At 42.5% G+C, this 20,289-nt stretch overlaps 2 protein-coding genes across 3 annotated transcripts in view; one reads left to right on the forward strand and one right to left on the reverse strand.

Moving 5' to 3' along the window:
* ttc3 (tetratricopeptide repeat domain 3) overlaps positions 1 to 10,441 on the reverse strand; it is a 64,432-nt gene extending 53,991 nt beyond the window's left edge. Inside the window, exons 1-5 of the mRNA XM_079508491.1 lie at positions 10,327 to 10,441; positions 8,417 to 8,533; positions 6,179 to 6,221; positions 5,131 to 5,290; positions 2,769 to 2,850 (exon numbers count right to left, since the gene is read on the reverse strand). Coding sequence (XP_079364617.1) covers positions 2,769 to 2,850; positions 5,131 to 5,290; positions 6,179 to 6,221; positions 8,417 to 8,518 — 387 coding nt within the window. The 5' untranslated portion in view covers positions 8,519 to 8,533; positions 10,327 to 10,441. The remainder of the gene's footprint in view (positions 1 to 2,768; positions 2,851 to 5,130; positions 5,291 to 6,178; positions 6,222 to 8,416; positions 8,534 to 10,326) is intronic.
* Positions 10,442 to 15,107: 4,666 nt separating this feature from the next.
* Positions 15,108 to 19,211, forward strand: LOC306927941 (G2/mitotic-specific cyclin-B2-like). Of its 2 annotated transcripts, none has more exons than XM_079507830.1 (8): positions 15,108 to 15,324; positions 15,841 to 15,954; positions 16,076 to 16,360; positions 16,846 to 17,004; positions 17,189 to 17,425; positions 17,769 to 17,909; positions 18,260 to 18,370; positions 18,595 to 19,211. In XM_079507830.1, exons 1-8 carry the CDS (start codon positions 15,295 to 15,297, stop codon positions 18,703 to 18,705), a joined length of 1,188 nt encoding a protein of 395 aa, XP_079363956.1. In that variant the 5' UTR covers positions 15,108 to 15,294; the 3' UTR covers positions 18,706 to 19,211. The 2 variants fall into 2 exon arrangements, with proteins under 2 accessions (XP_079363956.1, XP_079363957.1); XM_079507831.1 differs by having other exon boundaries at positions 15,841 to 15,939.
* The last annotated feature ends 1,078 nt before the right edge of the window (positions 19,212 to 20,289 follow it).

A 20,289-nucleotide genomic window follows, 5' to 3' on the forward strand; every position in this document is an offset into this window, starting at 1 on the left:
GACTGGAGAGTGTAGCATCATGTGTACTCATAACACTTTCTTGTGCGTTTTAAGATTTTACTGCACTACTTTAAATTCTCATTGTATAACTTTTATTAAAGTTGCAATCCATGATGTCCACACATTGTGATGTTGAGAGATAATGCAAATTAGGTCTGTTACGAAAATAAAACGAAAATAATAATAATAAAAGGCTATCATTTTTATAACGGCATGACGCCGTTTTGAAAAATAAACCACTATGGTGTCACATAACACAAATCATTGCAATAATTGTCCCAGAAACACAAGAGACAACATAAAAGCCCCATTTAAGCATATCCTATTTTTTTTAAATTAATCTCAGTGGACCTGAAATGTACTTTCTGTACAGAATAATAAAGAATTTAAGAGCTCTTGGAATGAATTCTGTAGGACATGGTCATTATTCAAAATCAACGTATATTATTTACGATGCATATTGTATCCTCTGTATTGTGAATCGTATTGTACAAAGGCCTGTGCATCGTATCTAGCCGTCAGGCGGCATGTCAATGTTCTTAAATCTAACACATCACAGTTATTACAAATATTGCCAAATATCAGGCAGAGCACGTGAGCGGAGCAGAGTGGGGAGCGGAGCGGCGGGACTTTTGAATTGCGCATGGAGAGGGTTTTAAAACGGGTCAGAGCGGCTTCGGAGCGAGAACCGCCTGCCGTTCCGGTCGGGGGCCGTGCACCACATGTTTGAGCATGTCCGGCCGCAAGGACAGACACGGAGGCACGTGCTGCGTGTTTGCTACATGCGTCTGACAACGCAGTGCATCATTATTCTTTTGCTCCCGAGTGCGGGGTCTGAGCGGAGCGCAAATGAAGATAAGCTATGGAGCGCGGGGGAGCGGGGTGGGTCAACATGAGCAGATAGCGAGTGTGGCAACAGCGCCCTGGAGCGACTGTTCCCCTTGCTTCACGCCGCCAACATGCTCCGTTTTCCGGACAACATATGTGACCAGATTTGACAGAGCCTGCCATCGCGCAAACTTCAGCTTTTCACCAGAGGAGAAAAACTTTTTCTTCAGAAATGAGTTAATAGCACAGGCAGACTCTTCACATACTAGAGCATGTCTGAAATAAGTGTCAGAGCTGATGTAAATATGAAATAAACGCTTAAACATGTAGCTAGGTGTAATGTTAGAGACGACAGAAGTGAAACTTTCAAGCCCGTTTTCTCAACTTGCTGTTTTCTGCAAGACATTACTTTATAAGCCATATCTCCAAACTGGTGGGTCAAACTGAACAACCAATATGTCAATTTGAAGCTATGATTCCCTGCTTTCATATGACCAGTGCGACTAGGTACTCGCATTTGCGAGTTAAAATATCACCGTGCGAGTTGTCAAATTCACTTTGTAGCACCCGTGCGACTACAGAATTTGACCGTTCAATCGTGATAAAGACAAGGCTCTACAGCAAGTGCACAGTCTATAGTCGCGGTTCTATACCTACATTTATATTTATATAGTACGGAGGTGTCGTTCGCCAAAAAGAGCAGATCTACAAGCTAACAACGTGTCGAGACTCAATGCAGCGTTCATTTGAAGATCTGTCCCTTTTGCTCCCACCGCCCCGCCCCTCCATGTGTTGCTGCTCAGTACTTCTCTTCCCTGTCAGCAGCGGAGCGAACGCAGCAGGATAGCATGATAGCACAGAAGGAGTTGCTAGGACCCCGACACGTTGAATACTAAAGTTATTTGGAAAGTTTAATGTTCAAACATCACTCGATAAATTTTAACCAAACGTGGGTGAAACAGCGTGCGGCCGTGCACGCAAAGAGTGCACGTGTGCACGGATTCTACCAAAACAACCATCGCTCAGCACCTCGCTTACAACCGACTTGGCTGGGTACATATTAGTCAGTAGCCTGCATAACGAGCGACGGAAAAAAGGCAAAGATCCCCCCACTACCTCCTTCCACCACGCCGAGGTGTATATGTACGATGGTCTGAACTGAAGCAGTCAAAGCCAAGGAGAATGTTACAATACTAATAGTACCATCGAGTAGCCTGCGGCGCCCTGCACCGAATCTCACACGATAGAACAGCAGGATAAAAACGGATAGAAAGTCTGTCTGTCCATCCATCCATACATGAGCAACATAAAATGAATTGATTATCCATCTATCTATCCATTTGCATAAAAACAAATTGATTATATAGATTATATAAAAACAAACAAATCCAGATGAATATCAATATTGTGATCATTTCTGAAAGATATTGTGATAATAATATTTTTTCATATTGCCCGCCCCCTACCTCATATCACTGTATTAAAGAAAAATCACACCTGTGTGAAGTGAGGGGCGCTCTTATCATCATACATCATCATGAATCATCTCATATTGGCCAGAATGCCAGTTGCCTGTGATTGGTTAGCTGATTTGCTCGTTTACATATGACATACATTGTCCTTTCAATGTCAATGGTTTAATTTACGTCATATTTAGCGGAATTTTGACCTAATTTCTCCTTTCATTGTCAATGGCAGATATTGAGACGTGTGGGGACTACAGCTGTATATAGGGAAAAAAACACATTATTTGATAACTTTTCATCGTGCTCCTAAAATAATTTGTGTGCTACTAGATTTTTCAACTTAGTCGCACACGTGCTACTTGGAAAAATGCTAAGTGTCGAGCCCTGCATATGACATGAAAAACTAAAATTCAAAAAAATCCAACGGCAGTCCCTCAGTCAAATTTAGTCACATAATATCAATGAAAGACTTACGCATCCCTTCTCCAGCGCCGTCAGAATTGATTCCAAGGTTTCAATCTTGTATAGCCGCTTCACAGTGAGGTCATTCTTATGACTACAAGAGGAATACAAATACAATCAAGTTATTTTCGACAATTCGGAGGGGTGGCAATGACACCGACATCCTATTATATTAAAATTGGCTAATGGGAGAGATAGACATTAGTTAGCGTCACAATCCTTTTAACATCTTTAACCAAATGTTATACTTTGACTATTCACAAATAGAGTGAGACACTGAAACATGGTATTTTTTTTTGTTTTGTTTTTTAAAGCAAACATTTTGAACACAAATCTTTGCCTCTGACCCAAACATTTTCAAATGTTGAGTAAACAGAGTGAGTGACATGCGTTAGGGTTCCTTTTTAAATCGTCGGTGTTAATTCAACTCATGCGTATGACTGGCCCTGAAGGGGTCCATCTGGTTCCATTAGTACACTCTCACAGTTGCAGACCTGTAAGGGTCCAATTGGTTCCATTAACCCATTTTGACCTGTGATCAGATTCTAAAAATGACTTCTACATCCTGACACTTTTCTGAAAAAGCTATGTTTCTATGTCAGTCGTTCTTCGATTTTTCAAAAATAGCAGACCTACAAGCTCGTAGCGCGCCACTCGGTGGCGCGCTACGAGCTTGTAGATCTGCTATTTTTCAATAGCTAAAGCATAACATAATGCTAACACCAAAAGGGGTTCCCGCCCAAAATGAGTTAATACACTCTCACAGTCACAGTTGCAGACGCGGACACGGCGATAAGAATGAGTGATTTAAACCAAATTGTCAAAGTGGCCAGTAAGTTTATAAGCAAGTCAGAAACCAAACTGTCAATTCAATACTTCTAACAGCTGCAAGATAAGGCCAGTTCTATACTCCTCACAGCTGCAACATTAGGCCAGTTCTATACTCCTCACAGCTGCAACATTAGGCCAGTTCTATACTCCTCACAGCTGCAACATTAGGCCAGTTCTATACTCCTCACAGCTGCAACATTAGGCCAGTTCTATACTCCTCACAGCTGCAACATTAGGCCAGTTCTATACTCCTCACAGCTGCAACATTAGGCCAGTTCTATACTCCTCACAGCTGCAACATTAGGCCAGTTCTATACTCCTCACAGCTGCAACATTAGGCCAGTTTTAGCTCTCAAGACTGTTCTTATCCTTCACACAGTTTACTTTACACCGTGAATATCAACCCTGTCACTCCAGTAGCTGGTTTCCGGCCAGGAGGTGAGGCGGAAAAAATGTTCCAACTAATTCCTCTGTACCGGCAGCCATTGTATTGTTAAACAATGAGATGATGTGCCTCGCCTAGGCATGGCATGTGTGACAATAAACGCCTGAAATGAACTTCTTGTTTTTAAAGGTCTGTGGAGTCTGTATTATTATGATTTGTTCATTTCTTTAAAAAAGTGTATATTTGGGATTCAGAGATGAAAATATGCTAACAAATGGTGGTCTAAACCCATACAGTATTGTCTCATATGTCCTAAACTGCTACTTGTCAGGTTTAGAATAAAATAAATCATACTTGTGTGACGTGAGGGGGCCCACTGTGGTTGCCACATGACATCACTGCTTAAAAAAAGCAAACATTAAAAGTCCATAGACTTGGCTGCCACATGACGTTATTTCTGAAAGCCAGACATTGGAGGGGATAGTGTGCCTCAAAAGGCACAAGCTACAAGGCACAAGCTCAAAGCGCATTTCGAGCTTGTGGATCTTCTACTTTCGTATGATCAAGCAGGGCATTCATTCATTTACGAAGACAATGCGGCGATATCAAAGTGGGGATCCTTGACATTAAAGTTTGAGAATCACTGTTCAAAGCACATCACCCAGAGTCATTGCGAACGCAGTGAGCATTTACTATGAGACCCAGCAGATCATGTCTGTCTGTCTGTGTGTCTGTGTGTCTGTGTGTCACGCTGTAACACCACCCGCCCACCACCAGAGGGCGCAGCTGTATCGCACACAAAAACACACACACACATGCACGCACACACACACACACACGCACGCACGCACACACACACAAAACTTAACTTAAAAAAAACTTAACTTAAAAAAAAACTTAACTTAAAAAAAAACTTAACTTAAAAAAAACTTAAAAAGGAAAAACTTAAAAAAAACTTAACTTAAAAACAAACTTAACTTAAAAAAAATTAACTTAAAAACAAATCTTAAAAAACACAAAAGAGAACTTAAAAAAAACCTTAAAAAATTACGTAATTTATTCTAATTGTTGTTTTTGCAATTTACGAGCTGCGTTCGCTTCCCGCGTTCGCGCGTCTTACTTGTACTATGACTCAAGTCATGGTACTGCAGGACTTACTTTGAGTCTATAAATCCCACTTGCACTGCCCAGCGGGTTGTATTGTTGGTCTCTTGGCGCTGGAGCAGGATAGGATACCAGAAAGTACAGACTTTCATCAGCTGGCCAGCCTCCTTTTTCACCTTGAGCGGGATGCTGTTCCACCGGTCATATACCTTTTCTACAGAGAAACACAAATATAAACTATGTTCAGGCCCAAACCAGGCTGAAGTGAAAACAACAAAAGCGTACTGTAAATCACTCTAAATTGTAATTCAGGTCGGATCACTGGCATCATCTGATTAAAACATAATTGTCCATACGGCTGTATTTGGAAATTCATTGTAATTCATTGTAATATCCATCTGTCGGTCTATGTACTCCACCAACTCTTTCTATTAATCCATCTGTAACTTCAAATTGACAACCGTACCTAATAGACCTTTTCTAAAAGTTAATTTTCTTGATCAGTAGCTGAGAAGAAATGTATATAGCACATTTTAGTCTTTATTTCTGACCACTTGCTGGTAAATGGGATATGCGATATCACTTCACATTCACCCACACTGCAACGGTGGAACACCATTACACACGCCGTCAGCCGTTCAAATGTCTTGCTCAAGGACACTTGACATGCAGCCAGGAGGAGCCAGGAATCGAACCGGGAACCTTCCGACTCCCAGACGGCCGCGATCCCCTCCAGGGCTACTACCCACCACCCCAAATAAACTTGGGCACAAGCTGTTCCCAGGCGACTCAATTCCACTAATAAAGTCCACATTTTAGTAGTTTCAGGTAGACTGTACACTTAGATAGATGTACCGATGTATTGGGTTTTTTCTCCTTCCTGCCACTACCGATTCCGATGACTTGCGTATCGGTCGATTCAGAGTACCGGGCCGATTCCAGCGTGTCATTTAAAACATTTAACAATCTGGGACAGTGGTTCTCAAAGTGGGGTGCAGGGACCCTCAGAGTTTCAAATGGAACCGTCAAGGTCTGGAACTCTGAGAGTGTACAAATGGAACCCAATAGTGGTTCCAAAAATAATTTAACGGTAGTTCCTTACCTGAAGGATTGATGGTCACAACTGGCCGCTCACCACCATAAATCTAAAACAAGAGAGTACAATGGGTGACTCATCAAATATATGAAACAGACAAATGTATTTAAAAGCATATTATTGTAAAGATATTATGTACAGCATCACCAGGGCAGTCAGTGCTCTCACTCTTTAAGACTGACCAGGACATTTTAAGCGACGCCTATGGATAAGGCATCATCATTTTGTACAGTATAGTTCATAATACTGTGCACTGTAACAGATTTTGTTCTAGGTACATTATGGTTCCGTTTGGGCTCAGATTTCAGAATCATATAACTAGTGATGGCATTTACCATCACATTCATAATACTTCTTATGGGTTCAAATTACCAAATTTTAACCCATTCTGGGCGGGAACCCCTTTTGGTGTTTTAAGCATTATGTTATACTTTAGCAAGTTTAGCTAGTGAAAATAGCAGATCTACAAGCTCGTAGCGCGGCACTCGGTGCTACGAGCTTGTAGGGCTGCTATTTTTGTCAGGATTTAGAAGGCATTTGTAGAATCATCCTAAGGTCTAAATGGGTTTAATGGTCTAAATCAGCGTTAGGCAACAGGCAGCACGAGGGCCAGAACTGGTCAGCCAGCGATAATGTCAGGCCGGGCAAATTATTTTGTTATTTTGGACAATGGGCAAATTGGACCCTCATTGGTCTGTAATTCTGTGTACAAAGGGAACCAAGTGAATGGGTCCATTTGTACACTCAGCATTATGGAGGTCCTTGAAATTAAAAGAGTATCAACTAGAGAATCTACCCCCACCTGAAGAATGCGTTTATGCTTGTAGAGTTTCAGGGCCGGGACGGGCCCAAAATGTATCAGGCCCGTTCAGGCCCGTTGAGAACTCTAAAGTGAATTACATGGCAGTATTTTCATACCGGTTTTCACCATATCTAAGAAAAAGACCTCGAGCTCCTATTCTACGAAAGAGCTCGTTTGAAAAGGGAGCATGGCTAGTACGTAGCAATAAGCTACATGTTATGTCAGTGGCAGTCAGACATCTCAAGAGCTACCAAGATCAACCTGTCCAAAGCCTGTGTGGAACGTATCCTTCTTTATCTCATTTAGACCCGAGGACGATTCTACAAATGCCTTCGAAATCCTGACAGTTTTCTGAAAAAAAAGTGAGTGGCGCAACTCCGTGCGGGGGTCCCCGGGGGTGGGAAGTTCCAGACCCACAGGAACGCACCCAGGGTGCCGGCCCGATTCCGGCGAGCTGCCCCACGTCCGAAACGGTTGAGAAATGACAGTTACCGTGTGGGGGTCCCTCTACTGTACTGGCACACCCGAAATCACCATATATACAGTTAATATGTGCGTTTGTGTTTGTGTTCGGTTGCGTACAGGTGGTGAAAAACAGCCATGCTGTTTTCGTGCTCAGACGCACGCACCCACCCACCCACGGCACCCAGCCAGCCAGCCACCCACCCACACACAGCTCCGTAAGAAAAAAAAACATGTTTCTATTCTTAAACATTTTCATGTCAAGGACCCCCAAACATTATATGAAATTGGCCTCCGATCCCATATCAAAATATGTTGTTCCAGGAACCCCCCAGAAGCAAAGATTTGAGTTAAAAACGTTGGCTCTGAAAGAATGGAGACTACCCTGCCCATCAAGAGGAACAAGACCACTCACATTTCAGGTTGTTCCGAGTAGGGACACAGGACTGACTGTGAATGAACTTGGTGTGGCAATGAGCAACAGAGACCAGTGGAAGCAGCTTGTGTCGCAGATCTCGAGGGCAATTAATCAAATCTCGTAATTATCAATTTAAAACAATTCCAACATTTTTGCGTGGTGCCTAACCGCTCCAATGACTGGATGTGTGTGTATGTAGGTCTGTCTGTCTTTCTGTTTGGGGTATGACCCATTGACCCCTGCAGGTGATTGGGGTCGCATTCGGGTCACACACTGCTGAGCAGCCTAAAGAGCCAGCCAGCGGTGTTGTTGAGCAGTCTGCGTCGCTCAGTTCACACGGGTGTGATTTTTCAAATGGATTTGATAAATGAAAAGGATCATAAATAATTTCCATTTAAAAAAAAAAAAGCTAAAAAGTTTGGGAACCACTGGACTAGTGCAATCATTAGGGCCCTGTTCACACACATACACAGACAGGCATCGTTTTGAAACGTTTGGGCCTTTCATCCACACACATATCATGCATTTTGGCCCTTGAAGACCGACAGTTAAGCAAACTTACAGAGTTCAATCGTTGTTTGAGCTCGTCTGAGTCCGGATATTCGGGCTCGGAGTCTGAGTCTGACTGCATTTTTTCTGAAATAACGAACATGGTCACGGACATATCTCGAACATTAGGCTGTGGAAAAGAAGGAGAGGTTTTTTGTATTATTATTGGGGAGTGTGTTCGGCTGTACGCCCAAGCCCAGTTCCATATAGACAGAAAGGTAGATTGACAGAGACAAGACAAGGACAGCATCAGATATAGATATATATCCGATTATGATATGACAGATATAATCAGATTATCAGATATAATCAGAATCACATATTGTCACATCACAAGTTTTCAAGCGTGTGCGTGTTTATGTTTTGGTATTCACTAGTGAATTACACGCAGATTTCACATTTACACTGGTCATGTGTGGTGCACTGTTTTGTCAAGAAAAATCTTGTCTATGGGGGTTTCTCTTGGCAATATCGGTAGAAGCCGCAGTGTAGTAACAAAAAGTACATTTCTTCCGGTAAAAAATCCCTTTCTGCCCAAAAAGTGTGTTTTATACGTGTGGTCACTGTGGTGGGGGGCTCAGAGTGCGTCCACTAAGTCAAGTAGGCTTTCTAATCATTTCTAATTTATTCGTTTGTTTCATAAAAAACATTTTCATAAAATAATCATGAAATAATAATCATCAGTGATTATTATTTCTAAGTGTTGGGGATTGGAAGCGCTTGTCGAAGTCACTGTACGGCCGTGCCTACGACCCGTTTCAAATTTTCACATAATGGAGGAGGCAGCAGCAGCACGACCCGTTAATAAAAACGAGTTCTTCCAAACTCCAACACTTGGATAAAAAAAAAAATATCACGGCACAGTGACAGAAAGTAGCTCATAACATGTCTACTGTGGATTTTTATGAAACAAACGCTTTGCAGTTTGAAAGAAGTAAAGTTTTCCCTAAAGCTTCAATGGTTGTGAGTTTAACATCGTTTAATACAAGCAGATCGGAAATGCAATTTGGATCAATGGGATCATTGGGATGTCAATGGAGGGTATTGCAACTCTAGATTCATCCCATTATATTAAAAACAAATCTAGTGTTGCAAATTGCACACTACATGTGCTGTTTTTACAACAGGTAAAGTAACGAACAGATTTTGCGCAACACATCGACTTCGCCCACGTCTTTTACATGTGTAAAACCCGCGGTGTGACGACAACATTAACGAACAAAGTTGATTCTGAACACAGTTAACAGTACATTCTGACCTTAAAAACGAATGTCACCACGACCCGGTTAGTATGAACACCACTATGTCTGAAGAAAGATTTGTCATAAGTTACTGATTCACGCGCATGCTTTAAAATAACCCAGAGGTCACTTCTTTTCTATTTTTTTGCACCCAAGTACCACGGATATGTGTGACCGCAGAGAAACATGTGGAATGCTGTCACGTTGGGCCGCTGCTGAATTGGGTTTGTTTGTTGTGCAACACAACAGCATTCATTCGATACGGTCGCCGATTCCTGCGTGACACTGTAAAACACACCACCACATCTGTTCTAGATCCAATGTGGGCGGGTGGCTGCCTGGTGTGTGTGTGCTCGTGGCGTCTAGTCTAGTGTCTACTGTCTAGCCTAAAGATTTAGACTCGTAGATGTATTATCGATTCTGAAAAATACACCTACGAGAGTCTAAATCTTTAGGCTACAGTCAGATAAACAAGAGAGCAGTCCACAACAATCTTTTTTTCTCTCCTTCCCCCTCGCTCGAACTTTTACCCACAACAACAAAGACCGGAAGTGCGCGCGAAACGACAAGCCTAACTAAAAGCACGGCATTCGAGTTCATTTTTTAACGTGTAATATAAACGTGTACTTTTTAGGAGTAGGTGCTGTGAATAGTATATGTATTTGTTTGTAGATGTACTCGCCTCGTCGGCGCACAGCCGTCCACCTCATTGTACGTTTACAGAATGGAGTGCAGAATGCGGAAATGAGTTGGTGTCTAAAAAAAACCTTTCTACGGAGGCCCCGGTGGGACACGCGGCACCACTGACATGGACTTGATTTGATTGATTGAAATGTTTTATTTCAAGTCAATACAAAAACTGCTACTTCGAGGACGAAACGATGAAAACAAAAAGCACTAAAGGGACTTGTATACATCAGGGTCCTCCATTTTCAATTCATCAGAACATTTAAAGACGTAAAAATTAAGCACAGGAAATCATTCATCGTCATATAAAAAAGGGAAAAACATGTACAGTATGGGAAAAAGGGGTGGGGGGCATATCAGAGATTCAGTCTTTCAGAGTAGTGTAGCAATAAGGCTCTGTGATAAGTAAAAGTCCTGCGTTCAATGAAATTACTCGAGTAAAAGTAGTATTTATTCATAGTTTATTCGTAGTAGTTTAATTCCACAAATTATTTAAATGCTTTAATTAGTTTACAATGTGCACCATGTTTTCGAAAATAACAGATTCTACAAGCTCATAAATACATGTATATGTATTTTTGAGTGGTGCAAACCACTCCAACAACCAGCTTTGTCTGTATGTTTGTGTACCTGTGTACGTGTCTGTAGCCTACGTGTCCGTGCACAGGTGAGCATGGTTGCTATGGTTAGTGTGTGACGTCACTGACATAGCTGATCAGGCTATATAAGACCTTGCACCACTCAGTTCAGACGGGTGTGATTTTTTTTTAACTATTTAATTGCATTTTTTTATTTATGTCTTTCTCACAGGTAGACCTACTATTTTTTAAACAAATCTTTATAACAGTCATGACATTGACATATACAGTACAGTACAATACAATACCAGTAAGACGCATGAGGACGAGAAGCGACCTCGAGGGCCTGTTCAGAATCAGAACTCTATAGTTTTCGCCGGCTGCCAGGCGCGGCTGCATTCATAACTTTGGGGCAGGCCCGCCAAGAGTTTAAATGGACAGGTATCAGTCAAAAGGGAGACATCAAAGAGGAAGGATGGATGAGGAAGGGATCAACATATGGAATGTCAGAACAGATTCTGACATACGTATATCCATAAATGGAGATCTAAGGGTTTTAGGTTTGAGGTCAGATCATGTGTATAGTTGCAGGCCAATATCGATGACATCAGGGATCTCCATAGCCTATATGGGCTTAATTGCGACTGCAGGTTGCATTTACTATGACATCAGGGATCTCCATCCCTGATGATGTCACGTGATGTCACAAGACCTGGCCACCATATATGGGGGCTTTCCCATGTTGGCCTATGGGGATTTTGAGTGATACACTGACTGACTGATTGACTGGCAGACAAAAAATGTACAATTTCATAGTAAATGCGACCTGCAGTCACAACAATACAATACAGACACAAACAACAAAGTTATTAATACAACAATATATCTAGAGCCAGGGGGAATTAAGCTACTGACAGAATTCCTCAAAGAGTGAACACAAAGCAGCAGACTAAATTTGGATTTATGTATATGAAATGTAGAAGCCAAACAGCACATTTTGCGGGTAAAGACAAAAGTCAGAGTCAATATTATCAACAATATACCGGTCCGAGATACCTTTGGAAGATATCCTTCCAAAACTTGTTATAGTTTGGGTAGGCTGTTCTAAAATAACTGAAACATGGTTTTGGGTACACTTCACACAATGAACAGTTCACACAGATATATTTCTTGAACTTAAGAAGATAATGACTTGCGGGGCCAGATATAGGCATGGGCATGCATGGGTAGGCAATGCCCCCCTAAATGCTCTGACTGCCCCACCAAACATGATGGCATACAAAAAGTCCAAATTTCAAAGATATTGCAAATTAAAGGGCTTACATTTTAAACTATTTGAAACACTATGCTACTAACTATAACTACAAGTTCCGGAGCAACGGATTGTGTGGCCTTGGTCTTGTCCTAATGGGACTGATCGAGGGTAGCTACCGGGACGTAAGTCGGGACTTGATCACCCCGGCTGGGTCACCTGAGTGAGGGGTATGATGTTTGAGAGACCCAAAACCCTGATGACCTTGGGATACATCACTGAGGATAGCCAGGTGCATCTATGGTATGTTTTCTTTAGTTTTAGTTATTCTATTTATAGTGACTCATAGGAATAGACTACGTGACAACCAGGTATAGTCTGGTGACCACCGGAGAGACGGGTGACAGCCGGAATGTAGACGGCACCCGGGAGCAGTATGGGTTGGCGCCCCAGCCTGCGTCTTCCGTGAGGAGGAAGCCCACAAAACCCTTGGTGAGGCCTTTAGGAGGGCCATAAGCCACCACGCCTGAATGAAGTGCCTGGTGCTGGGAGTCTGGTACAACACACAGGTCCGGGGCCTGGTGAGAGCAGCAGTGGACCTGGTGAGACGTAGGAGGGGCCTGGACAGGAGTCAACCCACAGAGCCTAGTCCTTCCACACGCCAGATTGATGCTCCTCCCAGTCCCGGTAGAGTAGTTCCGGAGCAACGGATTGTGTGGTCTTGTATTGGGCCTAATGGGACTGATCGAGGGTAGCTACCGGGATGTAAGTCGGGACTTGATCACCCCGGCTGGGTCACCTGAGTGAGGGGTATGATGTTCGAGAGACCCAAAACCCAGATGACCGTGGGATACATCACTGAGGATACGTCCCAGGTGCATCCATGGGATGTTTTCTTTAGTTAGAACTGTCGCATGTGCTTGTGCTCATTATTTCATTTTTTAAATATTTTTTGGGGCTTTTTGTCTTTATTGATGGATGTATAGTAGGTTGACAGGAAACAGGGAGAGAGATTGGGTGAAAGACACGCAGCAAAGGTCGGTGGGATCAGGACATGCTGCATTACCAGCCTAGGTGCCCAGACCGGCTCAGGGCGCATGTGTTCATTACTTGAATTAAGTACTGTAATCGGCTGCGTATGTCGGTGGCGTCGCTCGGCCAATCAGGGACCATTGGACCAAGTATGTATGCATGTCGGTACATTCCAACAGCCAATGAGAAACCACTGTTCTCGATGATGTAACTAAAGTACGTTTCAAAATTGGTACAAGGTCAATAGGGGGTATGTATGTATCGGCTGGGTATTATATGTATGTGTGTATGTCGGTGTACTCCACCGGGCAATGAGGGACCACTGCTGTATTTCAAACCTAGACAGCAGCAGAGAGCTTTAGGACTCATGCAGACTGCAGAGCAGCAGTCGTACCAGCAGTAGTCGTGACTGTGAGCGCACCTCATGGCGCACTCTGCTTGCGCACTCGGCAGAGTGCATTTCTAGTTTTAAGAATGTATCCATGTAGTAGGCTATGTGAATATTAGCTTTTTAAAAATAACATTCAACGTCCAGGGCAGGCTATATAACCTACAATCCTTAGAATTTAAAGTGCATACTTAGCACACTCAGACTTCAGTAAAAGTTTCAAAAGTATAAAAGAAATACAATTTAAGTAAAGTACTGTAAAAGTAGACCTACCACAAAATTGTAGTTACTTCACTTCACTACTGAGATTATGGCGATGAATGTATTTGAGTAAATCCTTAACTAAGATCAACAGGAGGTGATGCACGTCACAATCGTTTTTAACGCAGGTACTGAACTGAAAAGATAAGGGCTCAAAGTCAGACCAGCTTTAATCTAGAGTAGAAAGATATAGAAAAATATAGAATATCTATCTATCTATCTATCTATCTATCTATCTATCTATCTATCTATCTATCTATCTATCTATCTATCTATCTATCTATCTATCTATCTATCTATCTATCTATCTATCTATCTATGACAAATGAACATTGATGCTCTTTGGATGCACAAATCTAATATTGTCTTTTACAGGTCGGTCCTCAGTCCATCTATATTGGCTATAGGCAGTATAGGCCTATAGAGGTGACCAATGGTCATGAAGCTGATCGAAGTGCTTCTCCGCTCCATGACCAATGGAGATCCTCAGTGATGTATCCCAAGGTCATCTGATTGGTTACTGCAGTCTGCAGTGCCCGCACAGAGTGCAAAAAACACATTGGCCTAAAGACTGATCCAAGTCCAACCCTACAACTTATGATCCTAGATGACTATTTCTATGCTTAATGCATTTATATACCTTATGTTGTTCTTCCTTATTGTAAATCGCTCTTGATTAAGAGTGTCTGATATATAATATGCCTACATTATAAATTGTAATCAGTCCATTATCACTAGTGTTAAGAGGTCCTGCAAGAAAATTAGACATACTGTACAGTGAGTGTACACAAGTTCTCCAGTACAACCCAGCATGGAAAGTAATCAATCCAATTACCTCATCTAAGAAGTAATTTATGCAACTTTAAAGTACCAGATTTTGGTGGATATCTATGCAATTAAGTTAAATAAGTAAGTACTTACTTAAGTTAAATAATGAATACCCAAATACAATATGCAGCCATATTAAATGTAATATATAGATGTATGGGAGAGATATATAAAACCTACTGCAGCAGGTGTACTGTTAAAACGTTGAAGACGGTGTTGTCGTCAACTGCGGGGGGGGTAGCAGATCTACAAGCTCACAACGCGTCGCGAAAGTGGCGCGTTGTGAGCTTGTAGATCTGCTGCCGTAAACCCTGCGTCGTGACATCCCGACGGATCGTTTCACCCTCGCAGCCAATGAGCGGCACGTCCCTTGGGCCGTTGGCCAATGAGAGGAGACGGAGGGGTTTATGAAACGAGCACAGAGCCTCAGTCAGTCACTCACTCTTGTCTTCATCAACCGAGAGGTCCAACTGAACACACTACTGCAGCGAACTAACTCACGGAACCGGTACTTGTTTGCTCAACAACAGAGAGGTCTAACTGAACACACTGCTGCAGTCTTAACGGAACCGAGGCTTTTAATATCGTTTAATTCTGTTTTTAACCGTTTTATTTGGTCAAACCATGTCCTCGATGGAATTCGGCAGCAATGCGGTGAGTGAAATTAGTAATACATTTTAACTGTATGAAGACCGATTTTAGCTTTTTGTTGTCGTGCCGTTAGCATGCTGCGGTTGTGTGAACGGTCGGAGAAACGTCGGTCACACTACAGCTAAAAAGCACTTCCATTCGGCTTTTAACGTTAGGTCAGTTGTTTAACTCTTATTACCGTTGAAGTGACGTTTCCTTGTCTTCGGTGGACTTCAGCGCACCGTTCTGCTGCCGTTTACGTTAGCTTGGTGAGCTAGCAGCAGCATACCAGTTAAACGTCAACAGTATGGTGCCTCATTTTTGTCTTCCAAACTACCAACTCAACGCTTGTTGGTTCAAATGTATCTCTTCTGGTCTGCAAACGCCAAACGGCATGAGTTTTTTTTTTTTGTGTTATTTTTTTTACATTATCCCGTTTTGGTTGCCCGTTTCCTCGTTGCTGGTCTTTCAACGGACTTTAAACGTTGTTTTTACACGGTGCATTTTTAACTTCTGTTTTTGAATGTTTGTAATGAACAGTGGCGAAACCTGGACAACCCTGCACTCATGGGGAAGGCCATCGTCGCTGGTCCAAAGAGACCTGCACTGGGAGAGCTTTCCAACTTTCCAACAAGCAAGGTGACTAACACCGAGGTAATTTATTTTAAATGATAATTCTCAACTGTTCAAATGAGAAGACCCCGGACACATTTGTTGCAAAAACGTCTGACAAATTACCTGGTGTAACCCTGAGAATGTGTTTAATTTTGTTTAGTCTCAGAAGACTGGAGTGGCAAAACCATTCTCCAAAACCACTTTAACCCAGAAGACTAAAGTTGCCATCGTTGAACCACTACGATTTGAGGCACTTCTTCAAGTGGCTCCCTCCACCCTTCCAGAAGAACCAGCAGATGTTTCCATGAAGGAGGAAGAGGAGCTGTGCCAGGCCTTCTCTGATGCGCTCCTCAAGGTAGAGGACATCGATGCGGAGGACTCTGACATGCCCCAGCTTTGTTCCGAGTATGTGAAAGACATCTACGCTTATCTGATGGATCTAGAGGTATGTGATGCCAGATGTCATGTGTTTTCATGGATTCAAGTTCTCAGTCGCCACAACTGATTTCAGTAATTTGGATGGAATCATGTTGCGCAGTGAGACTGGCTGATCTACAAGCTCTAGTCTGAAGACTCATTGGGAGCTTGTAGATCAGCCATTTTTGCTTATTTAAAAATGTAGGGCATTTGTGCACATGGGTTAAAGTTCTCAGTAGTCAATACTTGCCAGAAGTTGCCAACTTGGATTCAATCTAAGTCGGCATGTCTTCTATGCCGCCTACACATGGCACTGATGTATAGCTTTGGTTATTTATATTGGTTCTGTTAAGATTAGTGTTTGAAGTGAAACTAGCGATAGTTTGTCATGCTATCACACTGGATTTGGCCTGAAACATTTCCCTGTATGCATTGTATTGCTTTAATCCATGTTTTTAACTATGATGTCACCTGGTGTCTTGCAGCAGTGTCATGAGATATTTATTTGTACAGGTACAGCAGGCTGTGCGACCCGCTTACATGACTGGCTATGACGTCACACCACGCATGCGGGCGCTTCTAATTGACTGGCTGATCCAGGTTCACTCCAGATTCCAGCTGCTGCAGGAGACTCTCTATCTCACGGTTGCCATCTTGGACCGCTTTCTCCAAGTAAGGGTGACGTGCACTCTTTCAGTAACGCAGCATCCTGCTGTGACAACTGGTTGTACGCAGGACCTTGATATCATTTCCAACGAGCACTTCCAATGCTCCATGCTGTTCAATGTTTTGCCACTCTGTCTAGATGAGGGGGCTGTGTGCCAGTGGAAAAGTGATGCACGATGCTCTATTACAGATTCAGCCAGTTTCAAGGAAGAAGCTCCAGCTGGTTGGGGTCACTGCCATGCTGCTGGCTTCAAAGTATGAGGAGATGTATGCCCCAGAGGTCCAGGACTTTGCCTACATCACAGACAACGCTTTCACAACACTTCAGATCAGAGAGATGGAGCAGGTGGTGCTGAAGTGCCTCAACTTTGAGCTTGGGCGCCCACTGCCCCTGCACTTCCTCAGGAGAGCGTCCAAGGCTGCAAGCGTGAGTCTTGTTCGCTAACATGATCTTGCAGATTTTTTTGGCTGTAAAAAAAGTACATCAGGTTTCAGTGCCTCAGACTGATGCAAATAAGCATTTTGTAACTTTGAAAAGTTCTATATACATTTTCCATTTGGTTGGGTGTCTTCATATGGAGATTCCATGTTCTTTTTTGCTGTTCAGAGTCAGACTAAAACTAAACAAATTTCCAATCTCTATGGACAAATCTGCTTTGTGCTGACTGTGGTTCTCTAACAGCCTAGAAAACTTTCTGTGGTGACGGTTCAAATGGCAAGGATATAGAGTATTCATTTGATATGCTTTTCAATTGTGTCTTTCTTTCTAGTCTACTGTTGAGAGGCACACGCTGGCCAAGTATTTCATGGAATTGACACTCCTAGATTACGACATGGTCCACTACCGGCCGTCTGAGATTGCTGCCGCTTCCCTCTACCTTTCTCAGCTGCTGCTAGATGGCCTGCCATGGGTGAGTTCAGTTGTCCAGAATCAATCCCCAATGTACTGTCTTCACTTAGACATTGTGAAGCAACAATGTGGGGCATGGCTATTTTGGCTTAAGGCTGGTACTACTGGCCAGTCACAAACTTATCGAAACCAAAATTTAGAACCTGTAATCGAAGCACTTTGTTGCAACGAAGTAACATATTTGAGTCTGCGTAACCCCTGTAGGTATTGTTGAATAGTAGCAGATCTTTAAGCTTGCAATGCAGTTCTGCCATTTAACAAAACATTAAATTGTATAGCAGAGCCCTTGGCTTATTACAGAGCTTGACAATTTTATCAGGTTCTGAAGTTGTTTTTCCTTATCTGTTGCAGAATCCTACACAGGAGCACTACGCCACGTACGACGAAGCTCACCTCAAGCCCATCATCCAACGCATTGCCAAGAATGTAGTTGTCATCAATGAAGGCAAAACGAAGTTTCAAGTGAGTTGCCAGTTGGCTTGGTGCTTCCCAACCTCATGGACCAGGGCCCACTAGCTTGTGACCAACCCATCTGACCACTTAACACGGCAGCCTTTCTGCTGAGAAACATTTTTAGCCATAATTGGTATTAATTAAGGCTGTCAAAATTATCACAAACAGTGTTAATTAATTGTGTTAAAATATTCTAATTTTGAATACTCCAACCTTTCTTCTGTCTCCACTAGGCCGTCAAGAGTAAGTACTCGGGGAGCAAGCTGATGAAGATTGCCCTACTGCCGCAACTGCAGTCTTCCACAATTAAGAGCCTGGCTGCTCCCTTGATGGAAAACCTCTGAGGTTGAATTCAGATTTTATTTTGTTTTGGGCCATCATCTGCACCTTAATACTTTCTTTTTTTTAAGCCTTTGTTACAATTTCAGTTTTTTAGTGAGGTGTAACTATGTTTCATTTTTGTTTCAACAGTTTTGAGCCAGATTTTAGTTGTGCTCCATTGGCGAAACTAATCTACGGTGGCATTTGTTTTAATCATTCAATTTTAAATGTTTTGAATTGGTACAAGCACCACCCAGTCCACAGATGCCTTGATTTTAATCACTAGGCAACTGTTGCCCGGGACAATGTAGGAAGGCCTCCTTATGTAAATATTCATATAATTCCCCTCCTGTGAAGGGTCCAATATATTTCTGTAGTTTGCTTGATTCAGGAATGTTGTATGAATGAGTTTTGTTATTGGATATGCATGCCTTAGCTAAGTTTCATCATCAGTGATGACTGTTTTTATTGTCTGAAGTAGACTAACCAAACATTGTCTATATTTGAATAAATGACAAATGCAAAACTATTCATTCTGTTTATTACTAGAATATGTTTATGTTAACAGCATTGGTCAAGATCACTTCAGAACCCAAAACGACTTAAAGAGCCTATGTCACACCAGCCCACTTGAAACTAGTGAGCCGGTTGAATTATTGCACTTGAGTTGGTGCCATGTAATTTCTCAAAATGAATAGCTTTAACCACCTGGTTTACCATACTGTTTCCCTTAGTCTGATATATAAGACTAATGGAAACTATGCAATGTGGTTCCTAAATCATGTGCCTTGGGATCGTAACAACCAAGCACTGTAAAATTGATATTGTGCACCCTTTCCCATGGCGGCATTCTACACCCACCCCCAAAAATTACCATGTGTCCTGTAGTTATGACATTGACCTGTGAGCTAGTAGCCTGGCTCCAGCACTGAATTGCTACCATTGAAATTTAGATTAGTGTCAGGCTAGTGAGCTTGTAGATCAGCTATATTTGCTTACAGGTGTTCCTTGAGCTTTTCACTTGTACACCATGGAGACAATGTTTGACACCCTTTGGAACAGAGTTTGTGTAGTCCACTGGCGCTCACCTTTGATTCTGGGGTGCAGTACAACACAATTTTCAATTTACCCATACCAGTCTGTAAAAGGGTCAATTTGAACCACTGAGGTGCTCTGTGGCCTAATTTCAAACTAAGGGGTTGTGAAATGACAACGGTTGAATTGCGCTTTGCAGGTATACAGTAGTCCAGGATCTCTTGTCTTCTAGCCTCAGTACCCAGGCTTGTCAATCCAGCTGTCTCAAAGCGGCCATTCTCTGGCAGGGTTCAGATACAATGCCAACTGGGCTCACAACGGGAATGGAATGTCGTTGAATGCAGCACTAACGGTACAGAGCGAGCGGCGAGGTCTACATGGGAACAACGTGGCTCCAAAATGGATCTCAGACTGACATCAATCATCTTATTCCATGATATAATTCTATGACTCATGCCTCCAAATTTGGTCAGTTTCAGCCAGATTAGACCGATCCCATGCCTATTGACTTCCATGACTGACGGCTTGCAATTATTTGTAATCGTTATACAGGTGGTTTCTGTTCACCTGTA

The sequence above is a fragment of the Electrona antarctica genome, assembly GCF_951216825.1.
Source record: "Electrona antarctica genome assembly, chromosome: 8".
Taxonomy (NCBI): Eukaryota; Metazoa; Chordata; class Actinopteri; order Myctophiformes; family Myctophidae; genus Electrona; species Electrona antarctica.

What these genes read in the sequence shown, in the direction of transcription:
- LOC306927941 (XM_079507830.1), top strand. Translation starts at nt 15,295, where the DNA reads ATGTCCTCGATGGAATTCGGCAGCAATGCG. An exon ending in CTTATCTGATGGATCTAGAG is followed by an intron (nt 16,361 to 16,845) that starts GTATGTGATGCC and finishes TTATTTGTACAG; the next exon opens with GTACAGCAGGCTGTGCGACC. An exon ending in TCTTGGACCGCTTTCTCCAA is followed by an intron (nt 17,005 to 17,188) that starts GTAAGGGTGACG and finishes GCTCTATTACAG; the next exon opens with ATTCAGCCAGTTTCAAGGAA.